Source organism: Cataglyphis hispanica, chromosome 3 (assembly GCF_021464435.1).
Source record: "Cataglyphis hispanica isolate Lineage 1 chromosome 3, ULB_Chis1_1.0, whole genome shotgun sequence".
NCBI lineage: Eukaryota > Metazoa > Arthropoda > Insecta > Hymenoptera > Formicidae > Cataglyphis > Cataglyphis hispanica.
The window spans coordinates 4,780,438-4,793,466 of record NC_065956.1 but is presented as its reverse complement, the minus strand read 5'-3'; the positions used below and the strand labels follow the sequence as shown (position 1 = coordinate 4,793,466).

General features: G+C 35.9%; 1 protein-coding gene across 1 annotated transcript in view; it reads right to left on the bottom strand.

Moving 5' to 3' along the window:
- The window catches only part of LOC126859461 (histone-lysine N-methyltransferase Suv4-20-like), a 73,557-nt gene extending 65,445 nt beyond the window's left edge, over positions 1 to 8,112 (bottom strand). The window contains exon 1 of the mRNA XM_050610776.1: positions 6,605 to 8,112. Within this exon, the coding sequence (XP_050466733.1) occupies positions 6,605 to 6,920 (316 nt within the window). The 5' untranslated portion in view covers positions 6,921 to 8,112. The remainder of the gene's footprint in view (positions 1 to 6,604) is intronic.
- Between the last annotated feature and the right edge of the window lie 4,917 nt (positions 8,113 to 13,029).

The window sequence follows — 13,029 nt, the reverse complement described above, 5'->3', positions numbered from 1 at the left end:
GCAATAAATTCTATTCATAAAACGAGATATTTATAGTAAATTTCTAGCTTAACCTTTCAATGAATTTTTCATTAATCTTAATAAAATATATAATTTATTGATTATTTAACATATTAAAAAATGTGACAAATGATCATTGTAATCTATATATATTTTCAAAAATATATATACAATTTAGTTAAAATTCAATATAAATAAAAATATATTGCTTTTTTATGTTATTTTTTTTTTTTATAAATTAGAAATAATTCAATTTTCAGAAGAAAATACATATTGTCAGTAGAATGTTAATGTAAAAAATAATTTAACATCCTAAGACCTATACTATGCTATTATAGATGTTATCTTCTTTTAACTATACTGAAATTCTATTATATTTCATTTATCATGATTAATCATGATATGCAGTTGATATGCAATTTACTTGATAATATAATTACGAATGCGTAACTGAAATCGATACAACGAAAATGTCACTTCTGTTTGAAGGAAATATCATGCGGAATTAATGTGGCAGATACTCTTCATTTTTATGGAGTATCATTAGAAATTGATTTTATATGAATAAAGTGCAACTGTGAACAATATATACATATACGTTATAAAAACAAAAAAAAAATAAAAATCTGCTTAGTCATTTACATGTACAAAAATTTAATATTTGAACAAAAAATGTCATTCGCAAGAAAAGAAAATGTATATTAACTATAGAAAATTATATAATTAATATTCCTAATATTGAAACGTGTGCAGAAATAATTATTATCTATTATATTTTAAAAAATTGATTTTTTTCCACTTTCTAATTATTCGTGTTACTGAATATTATACACTGTATGCTAAGAATAATAAAATTACATTTAGCAATAGATGCGATAACTCTGAATACCGATGATCAAATTACAAAGCGATTTGCTCGGAAAAAGTTGATATAATCATTACGTCAAATTTAGCAGCCCCAAGAGTCATTCTTAACATATCGCTATATCATCTCACATATGCCATTAATATAAATCGACAGTGCAAAAAATATCTCTTTCGATGAACAATATCTCGAAAATTTCCGGCATATATTGACAGTTCTTCGATACTTTAACTATATATTCAAAAATAGTATATTAATATCCTTATCGAAGATAAACATCAATATAGTCCGATAAGCCCCGTTAGTTCTCTCGGTTGTATGTGTTTATGGCACGCCATATACTTCCTCCACTCCTCTAGTGTCACAACCAGACATCCTTTGCACGTGCATGCGGATGAACATGTACCACAAGAGGTTATTTTTGTTTAGTCTGTCGGTCGTTCGCGTCTCTGTATTCTCTCAAAACTATCGCCGCGTGTAATTGCCGCGCGCATGGCAAAGCTGTCAATATCCGAATAATACTTAACTTTCCGCTCATCCCGTTGCAAAATGTGCTACAGCTGAATCCTTCATAAGACAAAAATCAGAGCAATCACGGTTGCTTCTTCTGCATCTACTTTTGCAAAAAATTTTCTCTTCGTATTGCAAATTTTAATTAAAAATTAATATAAATATGAAGAATATATAATATAAAGATTATATTATAGATTGATCTTAATGAAAGATTTGTTCTAAGAATCGACTATTATTAAAGAAGAAAATTGATGTCTAAATATATTATAATAATATAAATAATATATATTAAATATATGTATATAATATATATATATATATATATATATATATATATATTAATATAAATAATATAATATTATAAATATATAATAAATTATTATATAAATACATAATTATTATAAAAAAAATTAAGAAAATAAGAATGAAAGAAAGAGAGACAGAGAGAATAATTCTTTATAATTTAAAAAAATATGATAAAAGAGATCTAAGTTATTTTTAAGAAGGAATAAGAGAAAACTAAATTTTTTGAGATGCTTAAAATCGGTGCGGGTTGCGGTCCTTCGTAATCGGCATTTTATGTATTCGCGTTTTTCGCGAAAAGCTCCAACCCGGCCCGGTTTGGTTGCTTGGTGAAATTTACTTCCCCGCTGCCGGAAGTCGCGTTATTCCTTCCGGACGGAGGCGAGTCCCGAGAGCCGTCTGTCAACATTATAGACACGGTGCTTACGGTGCTCTCCCTACAACGGAGGCGAGTCAATACTTTACAGTTCGAAGCGAACGCTCGCTCGTACTTCGCCATCGCCCCCTCGTCGCGCACCCCCTTTGCTACGAGCCGTCATGGAGGGTGCCAAGAGCACCGGGGGCTTTACATCGCTCCTCCTGCCCTTTCTGCCCATCGCTGTGCGCAAATACGACCAACGTATCACGAACTCTGTCGGTCTGCAAATGTTCTTTGCGAAGTATAGAGGAATATAAGAGTGACAACTTGAAAAAAAATTCATTAACTGACATTTGGCAAATAATATAAAAGAAACTAATATTTGAAAAATAAACCAATTTTTAAATTTTAATTTTACTGTTTATATAATTACAAATTTTCACATCTTAATCGATTTGTTACACACACCTAACACTTCGATTAAAAGATATAATATTAAAAAAATATATAACTTTTTAAATCATTCAAAAAAAATATTGTAAATATTTCATTCATATCTTTTTACAACATTAAAAGCTTATGTGTAAAGTAAAAATTATAACAAAATTTTTTTTACGGATATTTAAATATCAACAAATGGATATAACATCAATATTAGAGTAAGTTACTATGATGATTCAATAAAATAAGAATTATAAAATATTTATTGTCTATCTTGTTACTCTTATTGCGAATTTATTGTGGAGGGAAAAAGGATGTATAATTAAAAAACATTCTATTATAGAAAATATTTTTAAAAATGTGTTGCAAGAACGATTGCCATAACACTTCTGTTAAATGTTTGTAGAACTGAAATAACACGTGACCTGATATGAATATTTTATATCCAATATTATTGAAGCCAAAATAAGATGATACTATATTACTGTACAAGAAATACTTACATTCAAGTCTCTAAATAGACAGTTTTTAGATATTTCTGAATTAAACAGTCGCAATGTCGGCAAAAACAAAAGCACCAGAGATAGAAATGTCTTCAATGTAGAACATTTTGAATTGATATATGTGTGCCTTTGATATCAAGATTGTCCGACAGTAATTAGCAAAATAACGTAGCGCGAAAACGTTGTTGCGTAAGGTCTGGGTGACTGGGAGGGTGGCAAATGTTACAGGAGCGGCCCGACGAGGGGCGTCAGCAGAGGAGGGCTGGGGGAAAGGGGGAGGGGGAGGGAGAGGAGAAAAAGAAGGGGAGGCGAGAGGACGAGTATCTAGGTCTGTGTAACGATTTTTAGAGCCTCGACCCTCCGATCGTTCGGGCCATAAAAAACTTGAGGCCACCCCACAGTAGTCGGAGAACCGTGTGCCAGGGTTTCCATAGCGACGAAGCCCTTTCGCTCTTCGCCCGCGGGTTCCCCCCCCCCATTCCCCCCTTCGTCCTGCTCTGCGGTAACCTACCGGCTGCCGTTGCCGACACCCTTAACGCGTTGTACCGGCCTCGAATCCCGGAGATATACGTCGCAATACGAGCGCGACACAACCAAAGAGCCGATGGAAATCGTCCAGAGTCGATCGTTCGGTTAAATTTCTCGCCTTTTTATACCGCTTTGAAAAAAAAAAAGCTATAACCCTTTAATCCTTCAATATAGAAGAGATCCTCTTTTAACGGGGATAAATGCGAGAGTCGCAAAATTCGTATTCTCTTGGAAGAAGTATGCCGCGGATTTAGGATAAAAGAGAGTTGTTAGCTAAACGCACGTGGAATATATGCACATAATGATTCTTAGTAAGTTTGAAGGACATCTTTGTCATATATCGATTTTAATATTATATTATAGCATACAAAAAGACATTCGAATCGACAAAGAATTTTTTTTTTCCGAGAGCGACGCTTTCGTAAAGAATACAGTGAGTCTTCGAAATATTTTTTTGAATTTATACGACGAGGACATTACATACTTTCTCTCCGCTGGCGTATCACCGGTGCGTCAGTTCTTTTCTAGGGATACAAAAATAAATCGCGAGTTTTGGGATGCCTGACCGGTTACTCAGGCCATTTAGTCATTCCTCTTATACCGTGTATACCGGGTATCACGCAGTCACGTGAACTCATCGTTGGGCACTGTCCAGATCACGAATTAGATCGTAAAAGAGAAGGATGATTCTCCGCTCTCTTGCAGGAGCACGGAAATAAACGCGTTAAGTAATGATACAAATGTATGGGGGTAGCGCGAAATAACCGGAATCGGACAGCGAATAAATGGCGAATTTTTTTCGGGCGAATTAAATCAATATACAGGATATTCCGCACATTCATATCAGTGTACATTAATTATAATTGATTGCACTTTGCTTTTTTCTACCTGTGGTGAGACACAACACAACGTATTAGCATTCTCTCGTAATTAATTCGATATGCTAGAGATCAAAGAATAATGAATATTTAAAGTAACGCTATATTATTAGAGTTATAATATACCGATCAAGAATTAAAATATTATATGGCGAATTGAAATTCTCGTTAATAAATAATTTAAATTAATAATGTTAATTTGTGTATTTCTGTATTGAAAATTTCACCAAAGAAATGTCCATCTTAAATCTTAACGAAGAATATAAGTATTCGTGAGCTTTGTTCCTTCGCTGACACTCGTACGTGAATCGAATGTTAAGTTTACACGGACGATATATCGATGATGAGGATTCAATCATCGTTCTTCAACGTCGTTGTAACCGTTTGCCATTGTGTTCGGGCTGCATAATTCGCACGTGCGATAAGATATAATAAGGTACAAAAGGGATAAGCAAAAGTACACGTTTAGCCGATGAACGAAAGAATTGATCGAATGATTTCTACGCGAAGTCACGACCCGTGTACGCAGCCAGACGTAATCAAAAACACACGAGATATGCGAGCCACAAGGGCGACACACAATAATCTTATATCAACGCTCTCCCTTTCTCTCTATTTTATTCGTACACACTAATTTTTGTAGATTGATTTGTATGACAGTTCACAACAAATTCCAGCATAGAATAAATTCTGCGTGGGAAAATATTTTCGTATTTTATTAACAAAAGTTATGTATATCTTGGATATATATATATATATATGAGCAAAACACGCGAGAAATAAATACAAAGCTGGTCTGAAAATCCACCAATCTTTTATGCGCGCGTGTAACACGAAGAAATGAAGTATAAGAAAAAAGTTGCTAGGTGAAACAACGGGAGGGGGAAAAAAAAAGAGGCCGACAAGTGGGCGAAGAAGCTACCCTCCTTTCGATCCGGTCGAAACGGAGCAATGCTCCGATTTCTGTTGTAAACGAAAGGTAGCGCGAGATGGTGCACGAGAGGACGAGTGTACGAAGGAAAAAAAGGAGCACGAGGGAGAAATGGGGAAGGTGGCTGCACGCACGGTTGGAATAGTTAAAAATAACTCTGACCGCGAGGATCCTGCGGTTCCTGTAAACACGAGCTCAAGCATGGCAAAACGAATGCGGCGCTGATCGCATACTCGCGTGTGTGAACCGAGAGGGATTTTGGCGAGACACGGTGCGATGAAAGTACGTATCTCAGATGAATTTAAGGGTTCAAACGAGAGATCGTTTTATGCTTTGTACATAGAATTTAAAATCTTTTCAAATATTAAGAAAGGCGTTTTCAGCAATTTTCTTTGTAATAAATAAATAAAGTAATATTTTATAAAATTTATTATGCGTTTATATATATATATATATATATATGTATGTATGTATGTATGTATACAGGGTGTCCCAGAATTACCGCACTACTTGCTAATAGCAGATTCTTGAGATTATTTAGAGAGAATTTTTTCTCAGCGAAAATGTCACAAAGTATGTATTTCCGTATTATGAGCGATTAAAAAAGAAGGGTTTTTTGTAAACTAAACTTTATAGAAAGTTAAAACTACATTCTTTACTTAATTTCAGGTAAAATTTACTTTAATAAAGAGGGAGAATTTTAATTTAAGATTTAATTACAAACATATATAATGGAAAAAATTGCGAAAAATAATGATCTCTCTCGACATTTTCGTTGAGGAAAAATCGTCTCCAAATAATCTCAAGAATCTGCCATTAGCAGGTAGTGCGATAATTCTGGGAAACTCTGTGTAAGAAAATTCATGGTTATATATAATATTCTAAACGTTCAGAGAAAAATATTTCTTCAAAATTTATAATATCTGATAGAAATTTAAGATTTAAGATATTTTTTTTCCTTCCTCAATGTATAATCCTTATATTTCATAAACATGTTTATGGAAACATAATAGCAACTTGAACTTTGTTAATTGATAGTAATTTATTCGATTTACATCACAGTTGTTCAAAGGAATAATGTCTCTTTACACATGTCTATGTTTTTTATTCTGCATACTAAAAATTTATAGGTAAAGATTTTAAAGACTATTCAATAGTACGTGATGTTTGTTTTTTTTTTTTTTTTTTATTAAAAAAAATCTTTAATTTCTGAATAAAATATTATACTTTCAACATACACATTAAGCAAGATATTTATTTAGTTTAAATATTATCTGTACTCACGTGCTTCCATAGAGGTGTCTTGAGTCAGTGGTGGACGTTGCTGCGTCGTCGTCGTCGTCGTCGTCGACGATACGTACGAATCTTCGACGTCGTGCGCGACGGTTACCTTGACCTGCTCCTCGTCGCTATCTTCGTTCTTCGGTGAGTTTCGCTCGGAATTCGCGCGCACTCTTACACGCTCGGCCACCTGCACATCGTCTCTGGAGAACGCCAACCGCGACGATGACATCGGCCCGGCGACTGTCGTCGTAGTCCACTCGATGACACTATCACCACCAACTACGACCGCACCATTATCTTTATTCCCCACGAGCATCAACTCTCTTCCGCTATTATTACCATTCTTCACCTCGTCCTCAGCAGTCACTCCCCCGACGTCATCTTTCTTGGTGTTTCCGGTTAGTCGAGTAACACCGAGATACGCGATATCCCGCGTGGTCGTTCTCGTTGCCACCGCCGTTGTCGTTGTCGCCGTTGTTTTCCAAGCGCTCTCGTGAAGTAGGATATCCCGCAGAGAATTCTCTGGACGCAATATCGATTCTCCGAACTTGAAGACGGGCTCTAACAACGGAGCGATAGCTTGGACAGTTGGGCGAAAGCTATCGTCGACGGGCGGTGCGGATTCCAGTTTGCGAGATTGTAGAGAGTGTTGGTCAATGCGCCGCCATGCCTCCGGCCAGGAATTGATGAAGTTCGGAGAAGATCGATCTTTCAGCTTCTTGCTGATTGGTACTCGTTTAGCTCTTCCTCGTCGCGCTGCAATCTCTTCATCCTCGTCGTCACGATCCGGTGTCAGAGCTGAGTGATCTCGATGTTTCACAATGACAATATTCAACGGCGCACTCGATAATGACGGAGACGATAATGGCGACGATGACAACGACGACGACGACGACGATAGCGGCGATGTTAATGATAGAGACGACGTCAACAATAACGGCGGCGCGGACCAAGAGGAAAGACGCGTCGTCAGCGTAGTAAGATGATCCAGAATTTTCCGATTCGCTTGACCTTCGGAACTGATTTCGTTAAGATTGGACGCGCACTTCCGAATCGTCCTGCGAAAGAGGCGCGACACGAACGGCTGATCGGACGTTCGCGACGGCAGATGAATAGATGCGGTGGCGTCAGCTGGATGGAGGCTGTCCAGCGGCTGGCTTGTCACCGGCGCGGCCGTTGTCGCGCGCGTTAGATCGTCGAAGAGAGCAACAACGAGAAGAAGCAGGGGCAAGCCCACCCCCGCCCCCGTGGTGGCACCCGCTACCCCCTGTTGTGCGATGAAAATGCACTGCCGTTCAGTCTACTTGTCCGCGATCCGCTAGCGAATCTCGTCGTCGTTCTCTTCCTCCTTCTTCTCCTCCTCCTCCCTCTCTTCCTCGCGATCTACATGCAACCACGCGGTCCAGCGGTTTTCCTCGGTTTCCACTCGTCCGCATTCGACGATTACGTCCCGCGTCGCGAGGATCGGTTCACCTCGTGCCAGCGTAGTGCCGTTTTGGCATCTATTATTGCGTCGCGCGTACCAGCCACGTGCTGCTGCCCCTTTTGCGCTTGATGTTGCCGCCGCGATAGGCGATCGACTCCACCATGTGCTCGATCGATGGGCCGGACAATACTGTGTACTCTGTCCGCGCGCATTCCGCCATCATCGCGCGCCCCGCGAAACACAGTCGGTGCCGCGACCCGCGTCCCGGCGATGCTCGGCGCATCCACGTTGCTCGTACCGTGGCATTCTCTGCACACGTTTCCGCTTCCTCCTCCGCGTCCTCGCTATCTAGTTCGACGTCCAGATAACGCTCACAAGACTACAGTGCAATCTGAAACAATCGAAGAATCCCATGGTTGAATGGAGAAACTTTTCTCTCGTCTCATAAATATTGCATTTTCGCGAAAAAATCTATATATTTTTTATATGTTTTAGATATATAAATATATAGTTTCTTTATAATTAAAATATTATATATAATTATTGAATCCAAAATTTTTATTTACTTTTAAAATTTATTTTTTTTTTATAATTAATATGTTTTAATATATCTTTTTTTAATTTCTGAATAATGTGTCAATCAAAAATTATTTTATTTTCATTTAAATAATCTTTTTGCTTCTTATTTTGATAAAACCTTTTTTATATTTTTCGTTTTATATAATTTCTGTATTTTTTCTAAATTGTAAATTTGTAGTTTTGACCAAAATTAATGAGTAACTAAAATTACATTTCTTTTTTAATTACGCAAATAAATTTGGATGGAATTTATATTTAAGATATAATTATTATAATGTGTAAAACGTTGCAGAAAATAAAGAATTTATAATAAGTTTATGAAAATTTCGGTACACCTAACAATCAATTAGCACGAGATATAATCAAGCTCATGTATACCATTTGCCGCCAATTAGTCACAGGACGCAATTATCCTGTTGGGGATAGAAGAGTTAAATAGTCCAATAACGAGCACACGTACGAATGTGATAGTCCATATGTGTTTCAATATGAATATGAAAACATTTTCTATAAGACTCACTAGAGAATTACGTGTCAAAACTTTAAATACGTGTTATATGGTGTCGAAAACATCGCGCTAGCTGTTCCTACATTATAATTTCCTTAATCTCAAGTATTCTAAAAAGCCTAACACATTCACGCTCACAAAATATATTTGCGGATAATACAGTTGGAATCTGCAGACTGCCAACAATGTTCCGCTCAAAATGGAAAATACTAAACAAGAGTCTATTGATTTGGAGATATTATAAGTCAAAAAGTGTTATAAAAGACCAGCAGTAAAGAAATTAATCAAATTAAATTTTAATTTAACATGACGATCAATAAATGTGGATGAAAAACTATGTTGACTATACATATACAATCTATAGATAGTGGACAGTGATTACAGATTGTGTTCGCATATAATATAATACATACATGTACGTGTTTACTAGACTTAAAACGTAATATTATATGTAAATATATATTATGCGATATCTTGTTTTTGATATACATTAAATTTCATTTTAACATCTCCTGATGACGTTATTATTATATATATATATTATTATAGGGTGTTTATAAAGTTTGTCCCAACTCCCTATATTTCGGAAATGGCTCAACATTGTGAAAAATCGCGTAATACGTGTTCGATCATTTCGAAAGGCTACTTTCTTAAGAGGATTGGAAAAGTTGTCTGCCCAAGGGAGTGCCCCAGGAGGATCCCAACTTGAAAATTTCAAATAGAACTCCCCATTGTAGCATATCGTTTGAAAGGGCGTAACAAATTAAAATTTTTGGCGCAAACCGCAGGTTGATGCGTTGACTCGTTCGAAAGTTATTTAGGGTCAAAGTTCAAAAAAATCAATTTTCAAAAAATCATTACTCTTATTTAGAAAATCTTAAAAAAACGTTCAAGGTATGAAAGTATTCGTCTTTTTAAGTCCTTTCCATAAAAATAAAATCAGATTTGACTTTGTTTTTTTTTTAAAGTTTACAAAAAAATTGTTAAATTCAAGATATCAAATTTTTTTTTTTTTGTAAAACAAAATTTTTTTACGCAAAAAATTTTCTTTTTTTATGTCCTTTTAAACGATTTAATGCAATATGAGGTGTTCCGTTTTTGTGTTGGGATCCTCCTGGGGTCCCCATTCCCTTGGTGAGACAGCTCCCCTTAAAAGAGTAGCCCTTCAAAATGATCAAACACGTATTGTGGTTTTTCATAATTGTGAACCGTTTCTGAAATATAGGGGTAAGGACAAATTTTAGAGACACCCTATATATTTAAAAAAAATATCGTATATTATATTATCTGAATATAGAGACCTCAGCTCTAATTAATTCTCGGCAAGTGGGTTACACATTTTCAATATTCCATTCATTAATCAACGCGCCGATTCTGGAACTGCACGCTGCAACGCGAAAAGAATCGATCGAGCTTTCGCGTATTCTATTTTTCAAACGTTTATGCATCATTTCTTCTTGCTAATAGCAAAATAGCTTAAATGAAACTGATCTCCGAACATAATAAATGTGACATGGCAAGCCATCTGCGTAGAACGAAGAAACACAGAAATACGGACGTCTAGATGGGAGTGACTGATCTAAAAGTGTAACGGAGGAAATATAAAGGGAAATGAGAGTAGAGGAGATCGAGGATATAGAACGTTGTTAAGCTTCAAATAATTATTAAAGTAAATTTCTCGCGTGGAATTAATTAAGGAAATAATAAACTACGTCCTCGTTACAATCTGTTAAATTTTTTAATTTTTTAAAATCTAATTTTTAATCACTTGCTTCTAGATTACATCAGAACACTGAAATTATTCAAAAATGTTAAAATACATTTTTTTAATATCATTTATATGATAAAATAAACTGATTTCTTTCAAAAATTGCTTTTTAATTCGAGTTTTACATATTTCTCATTAAAAAAAAAAAAAAAAAAATGGTAAATCTGAAATCTTGTTCCTAGTGTATACGTTACGACATAATTATTTGTTGAATATTTTCTTAAACAGACATGGGGGAAAAAAATTTTACACACACATACGGTGCTACCTCTAAAAATATTTAAGACACGCGCTGAAAAAATAGATGGGCGAACGAGTGAGGAATATACGGGCGGCGCTTCTCGTTACACGAGGGTCGACCCTCCTGAAATTTGTTTACTACGGCGAGGGACACCGGTGCCCGGGGCTAAGTATAGCCGTAAGGAGGGAGAAACCGCGAAAATGCTATTTTTATGAGCACGCGCCGCGCGAACATTGTTGTGCCCGATCGGCTGTGTCTCGACGACGACGACGCCGCCGTCAACCGGATCGTATAGTCGTCATCGTTGATGTCGTCGCGATTATCGTCATCATCGCCGCGACACGCGGGTGACCATAAAGATTAGGTAGAAACGATTATCTGAATAAAAAACTAAACATATATGATCGATAATGTTATTATCGAAAAACATTTTCAGAGAATAAAACTTGTTATTAAAGAGAGTTTTTTTTATTTTGCGTGTAAAAAAAAAATTTCTACTCGTTACATGTAATAACTATATCAATATATGTACGAATACAAGAGAAAAAACCACATTTTTATATGTCTTTAAAAATTATTATATTTTTGACCTCTATAATATAATTAAATTTGCAAATTTTTTATATATTAAAATATAAATATATATCTCAAGTATCTTATATTCTCTTATATTTCAGAAATGTATTTTGCTCTCTGAGAGAATAATAAAAGTCGCAAATCTCAACTTTATTATTATAATTAATACTATTTTAGTTTTAACACTGTTGATATGTCATTAAATATTATTAATGTCATTATTAATAATATAACTTATATTATTATTACTAAAAAAAATAATTTTTTATTTTCAATCGTCGCAATGTAAATTGCCTCGACATTTTTCCCGAGAAAAGAGCAATTCCGAATCGTCCAAGATTTTATAACGAGAAGATTACGCGGGAGACTATATCGCATCATCATTAATGACATAAATTATATTATTATTATTAAAAAAATAATTTCCATTTTTAATCGTCACAATATTAAATCTCGATATTCTTCTTGAGAAAAGAACGATCCCGAATTGTCCCAAGATTTTACATTGAAAAGATCATGTGAAACACTTTGTATCGCATCATAATTAGCAATATAAATTATTATTATATTTAAGAAGTAATCTCCTTTTTCAATTGTCATAATATTAATTGCCAACATTCTTCCCGGGGAAAAAACGATCCCGAATCGTCTCAAGATTGTATAAGAGAAGAGAAGATTACGCGAGACACTGTATCGCGCGAGTAACAAATTTTTATGTAACGAAGGCTCATCAGCACATTGTAGAGACCTCGAGAAAGACTGACTTGAACTGACATTAGACGGGTCCGTTCCTACCGGTCTAATGCGAGATTCGTGTACGTTGTTGATAACGATTGAATACACGCATCGTGGTATGGCGGTATCGCAACGCGCGGAGGGACACGCGGCCGATTGATCTTCTTATCCCCAAACGCGAAATCACGCGGGCACGCGCTCAAATACGTCTATGTATCCGCCGTACGTAAAACGCGGAATACCTGCTAATTATAGTCCCGTAGCCGAAGGAAGGAAACCACGGAGGCACTATTTTTACGACTCTCCCGCCAAAATATCGTCGCGCGTCTGCCACGCGCTTCTCCTCGACGGGAGAACAGGCATTCACCTTTGTGATGCATGACGTATTTTATATCACGGTGTGGATAATTAAAGTAACTGAATTTAGAAGAAAGTGCACACGATATAAGGACGATTAAAGTGTTTGTTCGTTTATCGATATATCGATATGCTCTCAATGATTTTCGCGATGATTTGAGGAAAATATGTTGTGTTCATCGCGGAAGAAAGTTTTCAATTTTTAATGTAGCTTGCGAAATACAATAATAGATGA